The 22,182-nt window shown below is 30.0% G+C and overlaps 4 protein-coding genes across 4 annotated transcripts; 1 reads left to right on the top strand and 3 right to left on the bottom strand.

Moving 5' to 3' along the window:
• Positions 1-204: 204 nt before the first annotated feature.
• On the bottom strand, positions 205-1,062 carry LOC114162283 (putative oligosaccharyltransferase complex subunit CG9662). The gene has a single exon (XM_028046112.1). It carries the CDS (start codon positions 950-952, stop codon positions 419-421), a length of 534 nt encoding a protein of 177 aa, XP_027901913.1. The 5' UTR covers positions 953-1,062; the 3' UTR covers positions 205-418.
• Positions 1,063-3,853: 2,791 nt separating this feature from the next.
• Positions 3,854-7,367, top strand: LOC114162327 (nucleotide-sugar uncharacterized transporter 1-like). The gene is made up of 7 exons (XM_028046178.1): positions 3,854-4,130; positions 5,300-5,451; positions 5,566-5,774; positions 5,844-5,937; positions 6,115-6,281; positions 6,397-6,567; positions 6,741-7,367. The coding sequence occupies exons 1-7, from the start codon at positions 4,058-4,060 to the stop codon at positions 7,012-7,014; spliced, it is 1,140 nt and encodes a 379-aa protein (XP_027901979.1). The 5' UTR covers positions 3,854-4,057; the 3' UTR covers positions 7,015-7,367.
• Positions 7,368-9,904: 2,537 nt separating this feature from the next.
• LOC114164579 (auxin efflux carrier component 2-like) lies at positions 9,905-13,369 on the bottom strand. The gene is made up of 6 exons (XM_028049298.1): positions 12,372-13,369; positions 11,371-11,572; positions 10,878-10,963; positions 10,460-10,617; positions 10,257-10,333; positions 9,905-10,155 (listed from the first exon to the last, which is right to left on the bottom strand). The coding sequence occupies exons 1-6, from the start codon at positions 13,303-13,305 to the stop codon at positions 10,089-10,091; spliced, it is 1,524 nt and encodes a 507-aa protein (XP_027905099.1). The 5' UTR covers positions 13,306-13,369; the 3' UTR covers positions 9,905-10,088.
• Positions 13,370-17,174: 3,805 nt separating this feature from the next.
• On the bottom strand, positions 17,175-21,242 carry LOC114162659 (auxin efflux carrier component 2-like). The gene is made up of 6 exons (XM_028046614.1): positions 20,096-21,242; positions 18,106-18,322; positions 17,943-18,028; positions 17,642-17,799; positions 17,480-17,556; positions 17,175-17,241 (listed from the first exon to the last, which is right to left on the bottom strand). The coding sequence occupies exons 1-6, from the start codon at positions 21,240-21,242 to the stop codon at positions 17,175-17,177; spliced, it is 1,752 nt and encodes a 583-aa protein (XP_027902415.1).
• Positions 21,243-22,182: the final 940 nt, after the last annotated feature.

A 22,182-nucleotide genomic window follows, 5' to 3' on the forward strand; every position in this document is an offset into this window, starting at 1 on the left:
GAATCGCTACTTCCATTTTCAATGTCAAGTTTTCTTCTCCTAGAATTGTCTGCAATCCCTAACCTAACAGTCTCTCATAGTAATAATGAAGAAAACATCCAAACACTGAGTGATGTTTAAGTGTATAAGAACGAGGCAGTTCACCAAACACGATTGCCCCCTTAACAAACATGCTGCAATCCACAATTAACACTAATCACGATCCGAACTACAACCACAAATCACATTCAGAGAGCACGTCAAATAAACAAGAAAACTCAGCTGCGACACAAAAAATTTACTCCAAAAAGTACATTCCATATAAATAACACCAAATCAGATCCAATTACTATATCCAATGTACTTTCATCAACCCTAGAAACCGCGAAAACGAAACCTCATCAAAAGTGAAACTACAAATGACTTAAAGCGCACGAGTTCATCTGAGATAGGCGGGGATCTTAATGCGGATGAATAGCATACTCATAACGTAGGCGAGGACGACGGAGGAGACGCCGGCGGAGGCGTAGGAGACCTTGACGGACTTCGCGCGGTTGCGATCGAGCGCGAGATCAAGGAGAATGATGCCGATGCCGCCGAGCACGAACATGAAGCCGGAGGAGAGGCCTTCTATGATGTACTGCCCGTTGACGCGGCCGGACATGAAGACGACGGGGCGCACAGAGCCGGTGTAGGGGTCCTGCGTAGAGCCGATGCCGGGAGGTTCCACGATGATGTCGTACACGATGCCGGAGACGACCATAAAGTAGGTGAGGAGGAGGAGGGCGAAGACGGCGTTGGGAGAGGGGAGGGTCAGGGAGGGGAGCTTGAGGCGGAGCCGCGGGGGGCGGAGGAAGCTGAAGGGGAGCACGCGGAGGAGGTGGAAGATCGGATCCAGCGACGCGCCGGAGGAAGCGCCACCGGAGGCGGAGGAGGAGGGAGGCTGGGCCGCGGGCTCCGATTTGGCTCGCATTTTGCGGGTCGGGTTTTCAACTGAGAAGAGCAGTGAGTTAGTTTTGTTGTGTGTGAAACTGTAATGAAAGGGTGAGTGAGTCACACGGTGTGTGTGATTGGTTGGTTAGTTTCAAAATTAGAGTTGAAAGAAGAGAAAACGAGATTTGAGAAGCTTACGTGGATTTTCCTTTTCATTTAGTTCTTTATTTTAAATTAATTATTACATATACAAATGTAAATCACAAATTTAGTTTTCTCAAAACTAAGAAATATTAGAATATTTTATTTTTAAATTTATTATTTTGTTTGACTATCAAAATTATCGCTTAAATTGTATGCTTCTTTGAATTTTAAATTAATATTCTGACGAATTATACTTATTTAGAATTCCTTAATTTTAAATATTAGTTTTTCAACGTTATATGTGGGTAGACACTTGATATTTCACTCTCGAACTATTGATAAAACACTTAACTACATTTTAAAATATCTATAACAATAGAAAAAATACTCTGTGTATTTACATATTATAATATTATTTAATTACAACTTCTGATATAATATATATATATATATATATATATAATATTTTTGCTTCTACAATAATTATTTTTAACTGATTGACAAATAATTTTTTTACAATAACAATTCAAATTAAAGATAAAGCAAATAGTTAATTAAATAAGACTAAAGTTTTGTATTCGTAATATAAGTTTAACACTTCTTATTACCAAAATAATAGTATTCATAAAATAAACAAAGAATTTTTTTTGTAAGCCTTGTGATTTATCATGAAGAGATAATAAATGCATACAATTGTACAAAATAAATAAGAATGCTTACACGTAAGAAAGAAAATGAAAAATCCTAAAGTAAAATTGGTACTCTAAGATAATTTTTAGTCCATATTTTTTATTGGTTTTCTGTGATATCCTCTGCTAAATATTTACATTGACATTTTAAATTTTTTTTAATAAATTTTAAAATATTAAAATTAACGGTAATCAATATATTATAATATATTATAAATATACTGTAAAAAAACACAATACCAAAAAATACAACAAAAAATCTAAATTCGATAACTTTTTCCCTCTTCATAATTCTTTATGACATCCAATCGTTGAAAAAGAAGAATAACTCCTTACAATTCACTTTGCAAATATTAACTTCACTTGACACTAAACAAATTCTTAGTCAAAATTCAAAAATTTGTACTCTTGATCGAAATGCAAAAAGCCATAGTAACTTCATATTTAGTACAATAAAAAAATTTATAATATCAGTAAATTTTGTTAATTATGTTAATTTTGTTTAAATTTCGTTAATGATTAAGATAATTGAACAATTATTTTATCTTTAATAAATATTTATTAAAAAAGTTAATGTTATTATACAACTATTCTTGAAAATAACCTTTTGCTCTTTGTTTTTTCGTTGTAAATATAAAATTTTTAGTAGTTCATTTATAGATAATTTCATCTTAACTTTTCTTTTATCATAAACACCCGTTATATGAGTTCAATTATCTGGTTGAATTCAAACAAAATTAATAGATTTAAAATTTCAGTATTAAAATTATAATTTTTTTATTATATTGAAAATAAAATATATCAATACTCATTATATTAAATTTATTATTTTCTTATATTTTATTATTTTAAAATTTTCTATACGTGATTTTTTTTTTCTGTAGAAACACTATTTTTTTTTTTTATCGTAAAATAGATTTTAGATAAAACTATACATACTTCGCTTTCGCTTTCTGCCGACACAAAGAAATTTTGGCCCAGCACAAAAAAAAAAAGAGCAACAACTTTACAAAGAGCCAATAAATGTGGTCCAATAAATGATAGATTATCATCAGTTTCTATTAATATTAGACGTAGTAAATAATTAGCTAACTTCTAAACTTTTCATTTTATTTTATTTATGGAAAATTAATCATCTCATCCTACCTGTTTTTATTTTTGTTTTAAATTATTAATCTTCTCCATTATATCCAAGTTAACTGTTTTTAAGTTAAAAAATGTGGTCTTAAATAATACGTGTCTTTTTAACTTTATAAATATATATACTTGGTTTTAAAACCCGATGAAAAAGGCACTCATTTTTTTTCACAAGTATAAGTATTTTTTTTTATGAGGGACAATTCTATTAAAATCTGAATATAATTATTATAACCACTAAAACTCTAAATATCAAACTTTAATAAAAGTTAATTAATTTAGATTTGGACTTTGGTACCGTTTTTTAGTATTTCTTTTACATAAGGTACCAGTCTAGTTTAAAATAAAAAACTATAATATTATAAACTATTGAAAAACAGTATTGAGTAATAATACTATTGAAAACGATACAATTCTTTCTTTGTATATTTAATAGCATAACTTTATATTAAAAACTCAAATTAAAAATTAATTTCGACTGAAATAACTCACATACAATATAGTGTCTATTTAAAAGAGTGCTGACAAAGTCAATTATGAATGGATTTCAAAGTAATATAATTTATATTTCTATATTTTTTATGAAAAGAACATAACAATAAGCATCGAAATAATTTTTTATCCAGTAGAAAAAACCATTTAAAATTACATTTGGAGTGCAATCAGAAAATACTATTGATTTCTATTTGAGAGCTAACTAATTTTTTCCTGTAATGTTAATAATGATATTTCCAATTGAAAATTTGAAACACCATATCAGGATCAATTTTAATTTTAATTCAGAATCTAATTTTGACGGTGAAACCAGACACATATACTAAAATTTACCTGGTAACCGGTATTTCAAGTAATTATATGCCACACCCGCAATGATGAAAATGAGTTCCGACAGCTGCCATTTTCCGCTGTTATCGGTCTTAATGCCACGTGTCAATGTTATTTTCTCTGCTGTTTTTGTTTTGTCTTGTTCCTTTTTTTCCTCCGTCTGTGCCTCTGCATATTTCGAATTCAACCAAACACGGCACAAGAAACAGTTTAGCTTGCGAACACACTCACTCACTCACTCCTCACCTTGCTCTCACTTACTCATTCGTTAATTTATTTATTTATTCTCAGCTTACTCGGACTTCTCCTCTAGGGTTTGGTCTCAGCAATCTGCCCTTTGCAATTGTAAAATGTTTAGCTTCTTCATCAGGAAAGGCGTCAGAAAGATCCTTAAACGCAAAGACAGCGATGCTGGCGAAAAAGGTTCTTTTTTTATCTTTTTATTTCATCAAATTTCTCGAGTTTGTGACTATTTCTGGCTTTTACATTCTTGCCCATTTGTGTTTGGGGAGCATTTTGAACCATTTTTGTCAAATGGGGCTTGGTTAGATGGTACACTATTAACTGTGTTTCTGTGCTTTGGTAATGATAAGTGAAGTTCGCTGTGCATAATGGAGCTTCAGCATTGTTGCCTTCTGTGTGGATTGATGAGGATATAATTTGTGTTGCTTGTGGTCTCATAGTTGATAGTTTTACTTCGGATGTTACACTTTTGTGCCTTTCTATGCCATTAAATTGACTTTGGTTTGTTTGCATTAATTTCTTTGTAGACACTCATAATACAAGATTAGTTTATGCATAAGCTAATCTATAAAAAATCTTTTATATTAACTTCTCCAAAAGCTGATTTTAACTTTTCACAAACTAATTTTAGTTTGTGAAAACATTTATTTTTTCTCTTTTCTATTATTTTTTGGATAGGTTCAATTCTTTTTTTGGTGAAGAGGCATATAGGTGGGACTTCTTTTGGATCTTTGAGTTTCAGGCTTGTGTTCTTTCTTGTAATCTTTCTTTGCGTATAGATTTCTGTCAATGCCTGCATACCTCAGAACAATTTAGCTTTAGAGTGATACGCCACCATCTGCAAAGCTTACTCAAGTTAAGGCATGCTTTCATGAGAGGAATTAATCTTGACCATCCATTTATGGTGTATGGTCCAGGTTAGTTCCTTTGAAAACATGTTCTCACTTCAGTATCTTAATAAACTTGTATGAAGAGATAGTATATATTTTTTTAAGTTTTAATGTTGTGTATTTTTCTTTACTTTTGCTGCTTATAAGGGAGATATTTCTGTGCCTCTGTTTTTGCTAAACACAATTGAATTATAGAGTAGAATATAGTTTATGTGCCTCATTGTAGTAGGTGTTGAAATTGAGTTCACATTTGAAATGTAAAATATGAACCGGTGTCTGTGTGGCCCTACAAGTGATTCTGGAAAGTGATAAGAGTTAATCTTTGCCACACAACCATATACAAATGGTTCAGATTGGTTTTACTTGAAACTATTCTTGATAATCACTGGTTAATGTTGGCCTTGCCTTCGTGTTCACACTCCACATTCAATTCAAAGTTAAATCATCCTATAATTGCAGGAAGAGCGTTGGAAGATTTGAGAGCTTCTCTTTTTAACCAATTCCGTTCCTCCGAAGGCGCAAAGCGTCAACAGCAACGCATATGTGGTCCAGCTGTAGCACTTTCCTTCAATTTTCTGGTTGCAGTTGGTATTATTTTCATGAACAAAATGGTTTGTTTACTCTTTTTCCCCCTTTATCTGGTTTAAGATGTGTTCTCTTTTGAATTTTCAATGCATCAAGGTTTTTATTTGCTGACTTTCTTGGGTTGTTGTTCTTTTTTTTAGGTGCTTCAAACTGTTAAATTCAAATTTCCTATACTTCTTACACTAATTCACTATTTAGTGAGCTGGTTCTTCATGGCATTACTAAAAGCATTTTCTCTCCTTCCGGCTTCTCCTCCCTCAAAATCAACTCCATTATCTACTTTATTTACTCTTGGATTTGTTATGTCTCTATCCACAGGCTTAGCTAATGTCAGCTTGAAGTACAATAGGTAACCAACTACTCATATTTTTATTTAAAGTATTCTTTTATACTGTTAATTTAATTTCTATATCTTCAGCATTGGTTTCTATCAGATGGCAAAGATTGCAGTGACACCATCAATAGTTTTGGCAGAATTTGTACTGTATAGGAAGAAAGTTTCTTTCCCGAAGGTATATGCACTCACTTTGGTTTTGCATTTATTTCTCGTGAGGGAAAAATGAGTAGGAATATATGGATCTAGCAGGAATACAGATACGAGCTTTTATGTAATAAAAATGGAAGAAATATAGACTAGTTTTGTGATATTTTAGGTTTAAATGCTTACCAGAAAATTTGAAACATTTCAGGCATTAGCTTTAACGGTGGTCTCTATTGGTGTTGCTGTGGCAACTGTGACTGATCTGCAGTTCCATGTATTTGGTGCTTGTGTAGCATTGGCATGGATTGTTCCAAGTGCTGTAAACAAAATCTTGTGGTCTAGATTGCAGCAGCAAGAGAACTGGACTGCTTTGTCGTGAGTAATTACATCTTTTATAATTTTTATCTTCATCTTCCTTCTTAATTCTTAGTTTCAATTTGCGTGAGAGAATTTCTCTTTATCTTGTCTAATTTTTGGATTGATCAAACAGGCTAATGTGGAAAACCACACCCATTACTTTGATTTTCCTGGCTGCTATGTTACCCTGCTTAGACCCACCAGGTGTTCTTTCCTTTGACTGGAACTTGAGCAATAGTTTGATAATTTTTGCATCAGCTATCCTTGGATTCTTGCTTCAGTGGTCTGGTGCTTTAGCACTTGGGTACGTAAGATTTATAGTTGTTAAGTAATTTTGCTTAGAAAGATATTTTAATTTCTTGTAGAGTACATAGAATCCAAAAGCTCAGCATAGAATCCAAATTCCTACGATGTGGTCTACTAATCTTTTAAAGGGTTGGCCTTTTCATATAGTTTCTCTCTAACCTGAATTTACAGGGCTACATCTGCCATCTCCCACGTTGTTCTTGGACAATTCAAGACCTGTGTCCTCCTTCTAGGAAACTATTATCTCTTTGGATCCAATCCTGGGAAAATCAGTATCTGTGGCGCATTCACAGCTATTGCTGGTATGTCTATTTACACTTATCTTAATATGAGGCAACAATCAAACAAGACATCACCTCGACAGGCTTCCATTTTACCAAAATCTAAACTCAGCAAAGAAAATGGCAGCACCCATGATGGACACTATGGGGCAGAATCTGTCTAACTAAAATTCTAACTCTACATTACATGCAGTTGTATGGCACATTCAGCAAACATTTTGGTTCTTTTTATTGTTTCTAGATTCTGATCTAGATCTAACCATCTTCTACAATACATGATTATGGGTCTCCCTATTGCTCTTAGAGACTTGGAACACCAACTGTACATAATGATTTGGTGGATTCCTCGCTAGAACTGTTTTTTTTTTTTTTTTCCTTTGCTTTTATAGGAGTTAAAGCTGCATGTTGTTGTAACCTAGAACAAAAACTGATATTGGGCATTTTTGGCATGCACTATTTTGCTGGTATTTGTCTTTGTACGAGTATGATACGAATCAACTTATCTTTTACTCTTCAAGTATTTGAAGGCAAGAGTCAACTTTTTACTTAAAATATGTTTTTATGCATTTTGTTGCGTACAGAAGTGATTATTACAGTCCAAGATGTGTGATGTATATTGTTATTATGATTATTATGGGAAACACAATCACCAATTCGAAGATAACCCTGCAAAATTTGAAAACTTCTGTAGTAATTTATGTTGATTCATGTTATTCATACACCAAAACAAAAATGCATTTGCTATTATTATCAATTTGTAAAGATGAACTCACACTGTGAACAATATATGTCTGCGTGGAGAATATATTCTCGGGAGTAGCTATTCTGTGTTCTGCATTGGTATGTAAGAGATACCGCAATGTTAGATGGATCTCCATTTGGGTTAGAATCAAAAGAAGTTGAAATCATCATAACACCAAATGTTGGGCTAAGAGAATATGTTGGATAAATTTTCCATGGAAGTTGAGAAAGAAAGGCGTGTCCTCCAAAAAGGTGACATCATTTGACATAGTGTCTTTTATTAGTTAGCAAATAACATTTGTATCTTTCTTTAAAGTGTAAATATCCTGGAAAAACAAATTTCATGGTCTTTGTAAAAAGTTTGTCTAAACCCGGAAAGACATAAACAAAACAAATATAACCAACAATCAAAGAGACACGTGAAATAAATGATTATTTAAAAAAAAATAGGTCGAGGAATTTGATTTTCAAGAAAGGAATGAGAATTAAATCTCCTCGATCATATATAAAAACATTTGTTGTTCTTACTGGAATCCGGATTTAACAGTAGCTTGAATGCTCCGTACAATGGGAATTAGATTTCTTATTGCTCCAAAATGGAAAATCTACTTGCGAGAAACTTTTTGACGTTAAAGTCAATAAAAGAGTAAGAATTTTTTTAGTGAGATTGTACGAGCGAGTGTGCATTTTTTTCAGGTATTATGTATTTATAGGATTTTTGTACCTTGGATGCATGTGATAAATATTTATCAAGCAATTTTAATAAAATAATTATTTATCTCAATTTCAAAAAAAAAATAATAATAATATTATGACACCTTACTTGAGATATTAAATATCTTTTAAATATTTGGTATCAAGGAAGATAAATATTTAATAACAAGACGTAATCATCAAACAATTGAAATAGGTGGTCACTAAATGATTTGCCATCGATTTTTAGCCTTTTAGTGAGCAAAATAGGTGATCGTTAAAATGCTTTTTTTTAGTAGTGCTTTAAGAATGACTCCCCTAGTTAAACAATTGGATCATTAATATCATGTTCAGAATATGTAAAGAAGTTGAGTTTGTATTGTTTTTGTTTTCACGGGTAGCTTTCCTTTAATTACTTCTACAAAATAAATCTATTATTTTATTTTTCATTAATGTACCTATTTTCTTAGTTTAAAATTAAAAAATAATTTATCATAATTTAGTAAAAAATTCAGAGACATAATTACTAAAGAAAACTCCATGATAATCAAATAACAATTAAAAATTGGTTATGGAAAAATACATAATATATCATTTTTTCTTCTATATTCATACAAAATGAATATACAAAGGTTCATGACATAAAAAATAATGTTAACTATTAAGACTAATATTTCAATATAAGTGAGATAAGAGAGAGTTACTTTTTTTTCCTTTAAGAATGGAAGGGAACATATAAAAATGAGAGTAAAAATGGTGAGTTTGTGTTTTTTTTCTTCAGATATGAAAAGAAGATAGGTGAGAGTAAAAGATGACTATAATATATAAAAAATTCAAAAGGGAATAGAAAAGAAAAAAAATCTTAATAAATATTTTTATTCTTTATTATATTTGATTTTATGTTTTATTATTTATTAACTTATGTCATTGGTCATCTTCCAACTCCAATCACCATTGTCAACAAGCTGCTGTCGTGCAAAAGTACCATCGTAATCGTGTAACCATCACGCACTTGCGCCTCCTCCTCTTTTTTTTTTTCTCCTAATTCTCTTCCTCCTTATACTCCTCCTTCTCTTCTTCTTCTCATTTATCTCCTCTTAATATACAAAAAAAAATGTTATAGATTTGGATAAAAATTTGTACACATTTTATTGAAGACCTTACTGTCAAAAGTATCCATCAGTAATTGCAATCACAAATTACTGACGGAATAAATTGACATATTTTAACAACAAAAATATTTATTGGTGTTACAAATTCTAATTCCCTAGTGAAATTATATCAATAAATCTTTTATCAATGAAAATATTAATTAGTAATTTAAATTCTAAAATTCATCGATAAATTTATATGTATCGGTGAATTGATTTATGATAAAATTAAATGTTGATAAATGGATCCATAAAAAAAAAATTGTAATATTTAAATGTCTGTATTTTTTAGCATTATAATATAATTTATTTATTTCTTCTAGTTTTAGTTTTAACATGATTTATAAAAATTTAGTACCAAGAAGACATATATCTCCTCTTCAATGTCAAATCATGATAAAGAAATTACAGTTATATAAATTTTAAGATAAAAATTAATAAACAAAAGGTGTGTAAATTTAACCCTACTTATCTGAATTTAGATTAACACTACCTCAATCCTAATGTAAACGAAAAATTAAATTAAACACCACTACATTCTGTATTTAGACATTCGCAGCATCAATCCTTCTCTTCAATAGCATTCTTTTTTCTTTCTCATTTAACACTACTTCAAATGCTACACATACATAGTTGTTTTTCTAAGAAAAGTTTTAGAGTCCAAGAATCACGTAGTATATTATTGTAACTGGCAAAGCAACCACCATTCCAAAGATAACCCTGCAAAATTTGTGAAATTCATTTAGAATTTATATATATAGATGCTTTTAACCCATGGATGAATAATATATTTTTAATAATAAAAAAATTCACACACTTACGCTGTGCTGAGTATGTCTGCATGGAGATTATATTCTTTGGCAAATATAAAGGGAACAAGAGCCTCTGGAAGAGAAGCCTACAAAATTAATTACACAATTAATGGTGTCACAAATAGCTACATTATAGAATTTGAATATACATAAAAATAACCATTAAATCTTATTAAAAAATATGAAGAATTCACAAGTGAGTTTTGTTTCACCTGAACAACTGCAACTTTTAAAAGAACTCCATTGACACCCATGGCTTTGGAGGTTGCAAGAATCACCATTGGACCAACCAAAAACTTAATTAACATTGAAATCATAGCTCGAGTTTTTCCACAAGTGATGATTTTCGGTTGCAACGCCATGAAAAGACCTGTTTAATTAACTAAATGTATCATATAACAAAAATAACAAAAACGGAGATTGAATTTAATATGCACACTTCAATTATTTTGATAACCATTATTTATTTATTTTTTTTTAAAAAAACTACTACATTTCAAAAACTGATCATGTGTTACATGTTAGCTTAAAATTAATCAAGTAATAATGTCCGACAGATATATAAACCGCACCACAATTAATACTTTCGACCTAAAATTTGATTAGGGTTTAAGTTGAAGTGATACATACCTAAACTGAACATGGCCATTCCCAACCCAGCATTTGAAATTATTTCTATGGAACCTTTTATTATAGATGGCATCTTCATGTTCCACCTGTTCACAGCCAAACATGATTATTGAATGTTAATAATATTTTTTTTATTGACAAAAAGGAGTAAAACATTTCATGTCTAAATATAATACATTTTTCATGGTATAGATTATTGAATGATAATCGTATTTTTTTTTCTAACTTTTGGGTGTGGTTTTCCATATACATCATTGCAGAAAAAATACATTAGAAAGCAATTAAAGGGATAGAAGAAGGAAAATGATTTTTTGACTACTAAATTTTGACAACTTTCTCTTACAACTTTAGGTGACACTTTTTAAGTGGTTCACTAGTTTTCCATTTTCTCATTTTTAATATTTCAAAATCACTTAGGAAATGACACATCATATTGTAAAAAAAAGTTGTTAAAATTTAGTAATTAAAATATCATTGTTCATAGAAGAAATACCTAAAAAAGATGAGAGACCAAACAAGACCCAAAACACTTGCATAGGTATTAGGGTTTCTTATGAGATTCCTCCAAACCATGCTGAGAATAAGCTTTATCATGACTCTGGCACGAGGCATTTCTTGCCTTTTGTTTGAATCTCCTTCACTGTTATCGTTCTGACTCCTCAATACAGGACCTTCAACACCTTCAATTTCAACATCTGCAGGCACAACTACATTTACAAAATGTGTTTGTTTTAATCACAGATTCTATTATATTATTACAATGTTATGAATATCATTAAGCAAAATTGACATTACCAACATCTTGTGGTAATATTATACTGTTAACAATTACAATATTCTTTTTACTTTCTTTTTCATTGTCCCCTAAATACTTGAAGAAAACAAAAGAAGCAAACGAAAAAATTGTTTTTTAAGATTGCTGTTCACTAGTTTAATTTTGTTAATTTCATTAATATATCTTATTATATATTTAATAAATATTTTATATATTTATAAAAATAATTTAAAAAAAAATCGTTAAGGAAATTGAAAGATATATGAAAAGAAAAACTTAAATAGCTAATAGAATATTCATGAAAATAGGGGCTGATTTAAAATGAAAAGAGAATTAAAATATTTCTTGTATTAGTTATCCTATGCAAAAATATCTTTAGTTATGATTACTCTTCTGAGTTTAAAATAAAAAAAAAGGTCTAACTTTATCTAGTATAAAGTATTTTAAGAACTTCACTTTTTGACTAAAATCAAACATAGTTAATAAAAGAAAAGATTAAGTGGTTATAGTATATATTAAGCAAGTGTTTGAGGGTTATTAAAAGTTGATGATATACAACATATCACGTATGTTACTTGAAAAGTTATAAGACTATATGTATCTCCTTTATCCAGGATTCACGGGCAAAAGACAAAATACACAGTGTGAGTGCATGTATCACGTGTAAATTGAGATAGAATTACCTTTCGATGGAGCAGTTTCGCCTGCAAAATCAACACCCTTTGAAGATTCCATGTAAGATCCAACTCTAGTATTCGCTGCATGTCTCACATTAGGATCAGAAGTTGGCGAAGTTGACATAAACATGTGCAAACCCTTGTTACTGTCTGTCTCCTTGTCCCCTATTGGTTTCAGAGACAGATACGGAGAAACCAAACCATGACCAACGCTCTTGCTCCTTGAAAAACTCTTTTCATGCATTTTCAGCATCCCCTCTCTGTTGAGACCATGTGGGTGCGAATCTGTGGCACTAAAATTTGAACTTGAACTTCGCAGCCTTGGTTCTTTTGATGCGACGGACACGGAACGTGACATGACCACCACGTGAAGATTCCCATCTTCTCCGGTTTCTGCATTAGTTTCGAGCATTTCTCGACAACTCAGAGAACCAACGTGGGAATGAACCCTAACGGAGGATATAGCACCTGCTGTATCAGGGAATTTCTGCAGAATGAGTAGCTTGGCCGCTCTATATTCGAACATGAACAGCAAGAGAGTGTACCAAATCACACTCTGAAAAACCACGATTTGGATCATGAGCGCGGTTGTGAAGTCTCCATACATGGCTCTCAGAAGAGGAACCCCCATGATGAGCGTGTTGGGGAGAGTGGAGAGTGAGAACAGTGTGATGGTCCAGTTCATGCTACCCCACTTTGTGAAAGCGTTCCACAGAACAAGTGCAGCCAAAATCACAACCTTTTGAAGAGAATCCGCGGCTAAGAACCTGAAGTTCATGGTGTAAGGGTTATTGTTGGATATGAAATGAAAAGAGAGGAAGGGCACTCCAAAAACCGACACAAAACGGTTTATGCCGGAGCACTGTTCTGGGGTGAAGATCTTCCACCAACGGACGGAGCCATAGGCTAAGATCAAAGCCACGTAGAGGGGCACAATGGCTGCAACTACATCGTACACGTCGCTACCTTTGATCATGGTTGAAGCAAAATAAGTGTAGACAACGAAGGTGAGAGAAAACGAAAGAGGTTATGAATTTTTGTGTGTGTTTAATCTGAAAAGAAAGTGTATATTTATATATAACTCCAATGAAAAGGAACGAACGAACTCTTCTTCAATGCTGGTCTTCTCCTTACTTACGTGTCTTCCTAAAACATAAAAAAAGAAAAAGTGAGTATCATTAAGAAAGAAAAAAAATGCAACAAAAGAGAGTTCAATAAAAAGAACTTACTCGCTTAGGTGTGATTCACAGTTATCCTTTAACTCTCCTTTGGCAACACTTCAAATCATAATGTACTCATGCAATGATTTTCATTGACTTTTTTACAGGCTGTGTGAACAGAACTTTACTTCTTATTAAAGTACTGAATTCCCATTCCATTGAAACAAATAACAGATTCATACGTTATTTATGGACATATAGAAGAAATATGCAGAAACGTTTGGTTTTATAGCTTCTGTAATAAGAATTAGAGTTATTCACCTGTTCTGTTCCCACAAGTTTAGCTATATATCATTTGTTGCGGTATATTACCACTACACGAGGAATATCTTTGGCTTAATTGAAAGCCATTAACATGATTTTGAGGGCTGAATGGAGACTTGAAAAGATGATCAGATTCCTCGTGTAGTGGTAATATGGTTTGCAGAATCAAATTGTTAGAAGAAATTCTTGTGTGGTAGATGATTTTGATGCGTATGAGATTCCCATGTGTTTGTTTTGAATTTTGCTTCTTCTGGTTCATTGACTTGTTATATGCTTCTTGTTCAATTCCCTTGTGATTTTTAGTTGCATCCATCGTTTTTTATGTTTTGTCCCATTGAGATATGCGTTGGAACCCTAACAGATTCTAAATGTATGCTGAAAACTCAAATGCATTGACACAACTGAAGACTTTCTGTATATCTTACCCACCCCCTATTATTCAAAATAAAAATAACCATTTTTTACTAATTAAAAGATGTCAGATAACAGAAATTAATTTTACTAATTTCAATTAAAAAGTAACATTGTTTTTATAATATTTCATCGGTAGTAGAATAAAGTTAAGAACAACTATGTAAATGTGCCCTTTATTTAAATAATTTTATTAAAAATAAATTCACTTTACCAATAAAATCATTTTTATTTCAGATGTAATGTTATTTATCTGTGAATAAATTATAAACAAAAAAAAATATTTTATCGAAATTGAAAACATCAATCAATTATTTTTTAGAAGGTTAAAATTATTTTTTATTCTTAATAATATTTCCTAATATTTTAATAATTATATTTAACTAATAAATTGATTCCTTTAAGTATAGAGTAAGATATATGAATTTATTGAGTCTGAAACTATTTAAAAGTATATATATTAGTTTTCAATAATTTTTTTCTTTTGTAATTATAACACTCATATTATTAATTGATTGGATTTTGTTATTGCATACAAGTTTCATTAGCACTTAATTGTCCACCAATAAAATTAAAAACTTATTATATGATAACTTTTAATTTATTTTTAATCACATTGCTTTTTTAAATGATATTGATGTGCACGTGTATGTCATTTAATTAGAGTTGTGTGTTACTAATGTATTAGTGAAGAAAGAAAAAACAAGACCATCGTTAGAGTATATTTTTCCTATAATCTTTTTAATGTATAAACTAATGACTTCAATCATCTATATCATTATATGAAGTTTGTTCACTTTTATATATTTAGTTTTTATTTTTCAATTTCATCCTTTAGACAACCATATTTTTAAACTAAAAAATTACTTTACCATGTTACTTTTTAAATCATTATTTATTTAAATTTAACTATTTTTAAGTTAAATTAATTATTTGTAATAAAATAGCATTAAAAGAAAATTTCTAATTAATAATTAATTTTAGTGACAAAAAATATGTTTAGAAATCAGTTTCCTACTCAGAGACCAATTTTTAGAAATTAATTTTTTTGGTAACCAAAATCTTGATAGTTAATGATTAGTAAGCAATTTAAATACCAATTCATAATAGAAACTATTTTAATTATCAATATAAAAAATAATAAATTTTTTCTATTTATAATAAAAACTATTTCGATCACAAATAATTTTTAGTTTATAAATTGATATTTAAATTTGTCATTATAATAATTACTTATTTTAGTTAATTACTTAAAAATTTTGTTATAATATAAGAGCACACATGCGTCACACATGCGTTTAGTAAATTTTTAAATAATTTGATGATTTGTTTCATTTCCACGTGAAAACAATATTCATTTAATATTCCATGAATTGAATTAGAACCATCATTGGTGCAGATATTACTTTTATTCTGGACAAAGTTAATATACACGATATATATTAGTTATTTCAATACAGAAATTGCTAAATTACTAAACAAAAAAATTTATTAGCAAAACAATATTTATCAACAAATTTAAGATTTTAATTATCAGTAAAAAAAATCCATCAATAAAATTTGTTGATAAATTAACATTTTTATAACTAACAATTTACTTTAGATAGTTTGGTATATTAGGACTTTAGTTATAAGTGTCGATCGAAATTGTCTACCTAAAAGTTATTTATTACATGACTCTAAAGAGTTATAAAATTGGTTTGAAGATTTGGAAGAGTTTGGTAAGAGATTTTGAATTTAACCCCTTACTGAAAAAATATTAACCACTAATATTTGTCTGCCTATTAAAAAAAAAAATACTACATGACTATAGTTCACGATTTGTGAAAATGATAGACTTTCTTTTGTCTCAATTAAAACTAGAATTGACATAAAAATTATTTTCTGCCTCAATTATTGTCTTAACCAATATTAAAAGTAAAACATTTTATATAACTTGATTAGACAACGTAAATAAGTAATTTTGTTATGTTGCTCATATCTATATAAAAAATAAGGACCATAAAAATATTTCTTTACACTAAAATATCTGGTTGAAAAAGAAATTGAGATTTGGTAATGAAAATAAGAAAGATAATTTTGTCATTCAACGTTAATTATCAAAGTTTTATTAAGAATGTTCAAAGTATATTGTGAAAAAAAAAAAGGAATAATGAGAATAATCTGAGACAAATATACAAGATATTATTACAATTCACTTTTGTTTTATATAAAAGATTTTATCCCATACAACATTGTAATGAAATCTTGACATCCCATGACACATCAAGACTTATCAATCATGAGATTTCAAAGAAAAATGCATTTAAAAAAATAAATAAAAGTATATATATATATATATATATATATATATATATATATATATATATATAAAATAAGATACTGGTATTTTGACACTACTCTTATTTTTTATTATTATTTGACATAATCCTCTTACTATTATTTACTTTTTCTTTTTTTTTAAAAATATAAAAGTTAATTTTTGTTAATATTATTTTATTCTTATATAAGTTGTCAAAATAATGTCAAACAAACATTTTTTTCTATATAATTCACCAAATCATGATGGGAGCAACCAAACAATTGGATAGGACAAACACTTAATTGAACAAATTTATTTGCCAGCCAAACCAAATTCTAAAAAATACTGTTTAATATATACAATAAGACATCCTATTATATAAAATAAAATCACTTTTGAAGCCTATCCATAAACTATCACTTTTGGAGTCTATTCATAAACCATCAGTACATTTATTTCATTCTCTAAATATATATATGTAACACCTTAAAATTAATAACTATTCTCATAACACAACAATTCCATCTACCTCTGATGGATCATAGCATAATAGAGGTGTTCTTGAAAGCAACAAACACATTCCATATGAAATCTTACCATAGATCAAATGCTATATATGCTCCATCTTCTGAGTGGTGAAACTTGATACTAAAGTCCAAGAACTACATAGTAAATTATTGTTACGGGCAACGCAACCACCATTCCGAAGATAACCCTGTAAAAAGTGAGTCTAAGTCTCATTGATTATAAATGAGAAAGTAAAGCAGCACTATATAACGATAGACCTATAAATACATTGTCTTAAGGTTTTGAGTTGAAAATGATGTCAATGTCTTATGTGGTTGAGTTCAAGTTTCATTGTTGTTGTATTTTCTCAGTGAAACCTTCTTTTTGTAAACCTGACAAGTATTTTTCGGTGTACATGTATAAATTTATGAAAAACACACACTTACGCTGTGCTGAGTACGTCTGCATGAAGATTATATTCTTTTGCAAATACAAATGGGACAATTCCTTGGGGAAGAGCAGCCTGCAAAATTATACAATGGTATCACAATAAAACTACATTATCATGGCAATTTTATTAGTTTGAACACGACTAGGTTTCATTTCACCTGAACAATTGTAACTCGTAAAAGAACTCCATGGATACCAATTATTTTGGAGGCTGCAAGAATCAGAAATGGACCAACCAAGAACTTAATTCCGAATGCAAGTGCCGCCAGAGTTTTTCCACAAGTAATGATCTTAGGTTGTAATGCCATGAATAGACCTGTTTAATTCAGTAAAACACTGTTAATTAAGTACAAACTAAAACACAGACAACATGAATTAACACAAACCTAAGAATATCATAAGATGAACCCAGAATTGTTGGAAAAAAATGTTAAGGTTGGAAAGCAAGAATGTATATACCAAGACTGAACATGGCCATTCCTAGTCCTGTGTTAGAAATTATTTCAATGGAACCTTTTATAATAGATGGCACTTCGATGTTCCACCTACACACATAAAACAAGGATTGAATGAATGAATGGTAACACTTACAAACACATTGAAGATATGGGGAAAAAAATACCTGAAAAATATGAGAGACCAAACGAGACCTAAAACACTTGCATAGGTATTAGGGTTTCTTATGAGATTCCTCCAAACCATGATGAGAATGAGTTTTAACATGACACTAGCACGTGGCAGTTGTTGATTTTTGTTTGTATCAGCTTCTTCGTTTTTCACCTCTTTTTGTTTCCCAATTGCACGATGTTCTGCTTCTTCATCAATTACAATTTCATGAACTGCTACACAAAAGTTTTAACTAATGACAGATTCTTTCACTTTATGATTATTGCAAATGTTATCAACCACAATTGGCATTCAACAAATCACAATTTATAACTTTTCAATTTTTTTTTTATCAAAAGTTAAAACTTTCACTTAAAAATATGTGACTGTTACGGGGGTTAAAGATAGTACCTAAAGGAGAAAATAGAGTCGAATCAATTTCAACATCATGGTTAATTACTATTTCTTCATACTTCTTATTTAATGAATCTTGGTTTTATTCAAAAGCTTTTCTCATATAAACACTTGAAGAAAACAAGATGGAAAACATCTCAACGGCTTTTTGGTTAATAAAGCATATTTAGAAACAATTTTGAAAGCATATTTAGAAGCATATTGAGAAATTATCCTAGAAAAAAATTTAAAGAAAAGAATGAAAAAAAAAAATCGATCAGACCTTGACAATGAATATTAGTTTACTTTGATCCTTGTTGTAGTATTTTTTTTTTTTTATTAAACCTACATAACCGATAGTGGTGCAGAATGAGTTTTGTGGGGGTGTGGAAGGCCCTATTTTGATAGGACAAAACCTACATATTGACCCAAAGACAAAGAAGGTTTAAGAAAAAGTATATTACTCAGTCAAAATACTTATGACTAAATCCGTACATTAAAGGCATGTTTATTAATGCAATATATTCAATAAATTTAAAATGAAATATATATATATAAAATTAAAAATTAATTATTTCTAAAGGTAATTGGTTTATAAAACATATCTTAAAATCGGAAACTTAAGTATACAATAGTATGATATTGATTAATCGCACACGTTCAATAAATTTATCGCTTATTTTTCCATATTTATTATTTGACTACTATTATATTTGATAAATACAGTATTTTTTTGTTGTAAGTAAAATTAATTTACAATATGTTATTCATTAAAAATAATATATTCATCAAATTTAATAATGCAATAAAAATGCATTTCTTTATTAATGTTTAAACTAGTTACTTGTCAGTATATATAAAGTTTGAATCTTGAAGTTCAGTATACATTGGTAAATAAATAAATATATATTAATTTTTCTATCAATTAAATAATTTGACCAAATATTATATGTAATAAATAAATTATTTAATGTAATTGAACAGTCAATGTATTTATACGATGCTAAAAATTATATTTATAAAACAATTATACTTAATATAATTGTGTGTGTGTGTGTGAATATATAATATGTTATTTTTAATATATTATATATGTTTGAATTTTATATTTTTATATTTCATAGAATTAATTCATGAAACATATTTGAACAATGAAAAAATGCAAATATATATATATATATATATATATATATATATATATATATATATATATGAATGCAATATAAAGATATATAAAGATATTGACACATATGAAAGTAGTGTTTAAAAATAATTATATGATATGTTTTTTTCTTTAATAATCTTGTAAACGTGGTTAATTTTGTTTCACAAATGTTAACTATTAGACATTTTAATAATCTCAGAACATTATTAATCACTCAAAAGTTGAAACTAGCCAGTCCTCTATAGACATATCAATGATCATATATATGATCTGTAACTAACAATGCATGAACGTTAATAACTTTCTAACATTGTTAACTCTTTGTGAAATAAAATAAAATAAAATAAATCATATCTATATGTTCAATCATTTTTAACAAATAAGATTATGCGTATGATTACTCACATTTCTAGGTAAACGACATTCAAAATTTCTCAGTGAGTGTTACCTTTTGAAGCAGTAGTTTCGAGTGGAAATTGGGAAGGTCCAACGTTGGCAAAGGAGCCAACTCTGTTTATTTCATGTCTCTGATTATTAACATCAGAATTTGACGATGCATTCAAGCCACAACCAAATATGTTTAAACAATTGTTAGAACCTGCGTTTCTCCTGCCACCATTATCAGACCCTGCAATCACTGGTTTTGGAGACGGGTATGGAGTAACCAAACCACTAATAAACCCTGGAAACTCTGGTTTTGGATAGAGGTATGGAGAAACAAAACCACTATTAAACCCTACAAACCCTGGATTTTCAGAGGGGTATGAATAAACAAAACCACCACCAGAAACCCCGCCACCGTCACTCTTGCTCCTCCAAAGCATTTTCTCAGGCGCCGTATCAACAAAACCTGCATTTTGGAGATTAGATGTTTCTCCATAAGACGGGTACCCAGTGAAATTTGATGGTCTAGGTGTTGAATGCGACTTGTGGAGAGAAGAAGGCATGGTTATGAAGGTAGAACGTGACATGCTTCTGACCACCACGTGGAGTTCTCCGTTTTCTCCGATTTCTGCATCAGCATGCAATGGCTCTCTAGCATTGAGAGAGCTCACACGTGAATCAACCCTAACGGAGGATATAGCAGCTGCAGTGTGAGGGAATTTCTCCAGAATGAGTAGCTTGGCCCCTCTATATTCGAACATGAACAACAAGAGAGTGTACCAAATCACACTCTGAAAAACCACAATCTGGATCATGAGGGTGCCTGTGAATTCTCCATACATGGCTTTCAGAAGAGGAACCCCCATGATGAGTGTGTTGGGGAGAGTGGAGAGTGAGAACAGTGTGATGGTCCAGTCAAGGCTACCCCACTTGGTGAAAGTGTTCCACACAAAAAGCGCAGCCAAAATCACAACCTTTTGAACACAATCCGCGGCTAAGAACCTGAAGTTCATGGTGTAAGGGTTGTTGTTGGATATGAAATGGAAAGAGAGGAAGGGCACTGCGATAACAGACACAAAACGGTTCATGCCGGAGCACTGTTCTGCGGTGAAGATCTTCCACCAACGCACGGAGCCATATGCTAAGAGCAAAGCCACGTACAGAGGCACAACCGCTGCCACAACATCGTACACGTCTTTTCCTTTGATCATGGTTGAAGCAGAATAAGGTAAACGATGAGAGTGAAAGATGAACCTTGTCGAATGTTGTCGTTGATGTTTAATTCTATATGAAGAAGAGAGGTATATAACATGATTGAAAATGAACTTTCACTTAATTGTAGGTTGAAAATGTTGATGTGTCACTTGATGTTACCTTATTACGAATGATTACAATAAATTAGAGTGACATCAATTGAACTTCTTGAAACCAGTTTGGAAAAAAGCAAAAATTTATTTTAAAAACCCGTGTTTTATACACTTTTTTAAAATAAAAAATAAACCAAATAATAGATAAATGAGTATAATAAATATTTATTTAATTTGTTTTAAATATAATAAGAAAAAAGAAATTATTTTCTTAACATGTGTTCATGGACGTTTATTAGAAGGAAAAGTAACCTTTAATATGTCACTAAAATTAAGAGAATTATTAACAATTTTAGATCTATGAGTCAAAGAGTAAAGACTAGAATGATATTACAGTTCATTTTTCTTTTTTGATAAACATGTGATACTTCAAATATTAACGAAATTCAAAGTATATTTAATAAAAAAATTAAAGTTTTTTACTAAGACAATAACTTTTACCTAAAACACTACAAAAAAAATTTCTAATTAGTGACTAATTTTAGAGACTAATAATTATTACTAATAACTAATTTAGATACTAATTTACAAAACTAAAAATTATTGGTTATTAAAATAGTTATTATTATGAATAAAAAATTATAATTGGTCACTAAATTGGTCTTTAAAATTAGTTGTCACGATTTTAGCTATCAAAAGAAATTGGTCACTAAAAATTAGTTACCAAAGTTTTGGCTATCAAAATGAATTAGTTTCTAAATCAGTCTCTAATTATTTAGTGACTAATTTTAATTTTTTATTTGTATGGTGAATATTTTAGTAATCAATAATTTTTAATTTTGTA

Source organism: Vigna unguiculata, chromosome 9 (assembly GCF_004118075.2).
Source record: "Vigna unguiculata cultivar IT97K-499-35 chromosome 9, ASM411807v1, whole genome shotgun sequence".
Taxonomy (NCBI): Eukaryota; Viridiplantae; Streptophyta; class Magnoliopsida; order Fabales; family Fabaceae; genus Vigna; species Vigna unguiculata.

Coding starts and splice junctions, on each gene's coding strand:
- LOC114162283 (XM_028046112.1), bottom strand. CDS start 952: ATGCGAGCCAAATCGGAGCCCGCGGCCCAGCCTCCCTCCTCCTCCGCC.
- LOC114162327 (XM_028046178.1), top strand. CDS start 4,058: ATGTTTAGCTTCTTCATCAGGAAAGGCGTCAGAAAGATCCTTAAACGC. Junction 4,131..5,299: donor CAGCGATGCTGGCGAAAAAG/GTTCTTTTTTTA, acceptor CTATAATTGCAG/GAAGAGCGTTGGAAGATTTG. Junction 5,452..5,565: donor TTATTTTCATGAACAAAATG/GTTTGTTTACTC, acceptor TCTTTTTTTTAG/GTGCTTCAAACTGTTAAATT.
- LOC114162659 (XM_028046614.1), bottom strand. CDS start 21,242: ATGATCAAAGGAAAAGACGTGTACGATGTTGTGGCAGCGGTTGTGCCT. Junction 18,029..18,105: donor TGGTCTCTCATATTTTTCAG/GTATTTTTTTCC, acceptor TTATGTGTGTAG/GTGGAACATCGAAGTGCCAT. Junction 17,557..17,641: donor TACGAGTTACAATTGTTCAG/GTGAAATGAAAC, acceptor ATAATTTTGCAG/GCTGCTCTTCCCCAAGGAAT.
- LOC114164579 (XM_028049298.1), bottom strand. CDS start 13,305: ATGATCAAAGGTAGCGACGTGTACGATGTAGTTGCAGCCATTGTGCCC. Junction 10,964..11,370: donor TGGTCTCTCATCTTTTTTAG/GTATTTCTTCTA, acceptor GGCTGTGAACAG/GTGGAACATGAAGATGCCAT. Junction 10,618..10,877: donor AATGGCCATGTTCAGTTTAG/GTATGTATCACT, acceptor TTAATTAAACAG/GTCTTTTCATGGCGTTGCAA.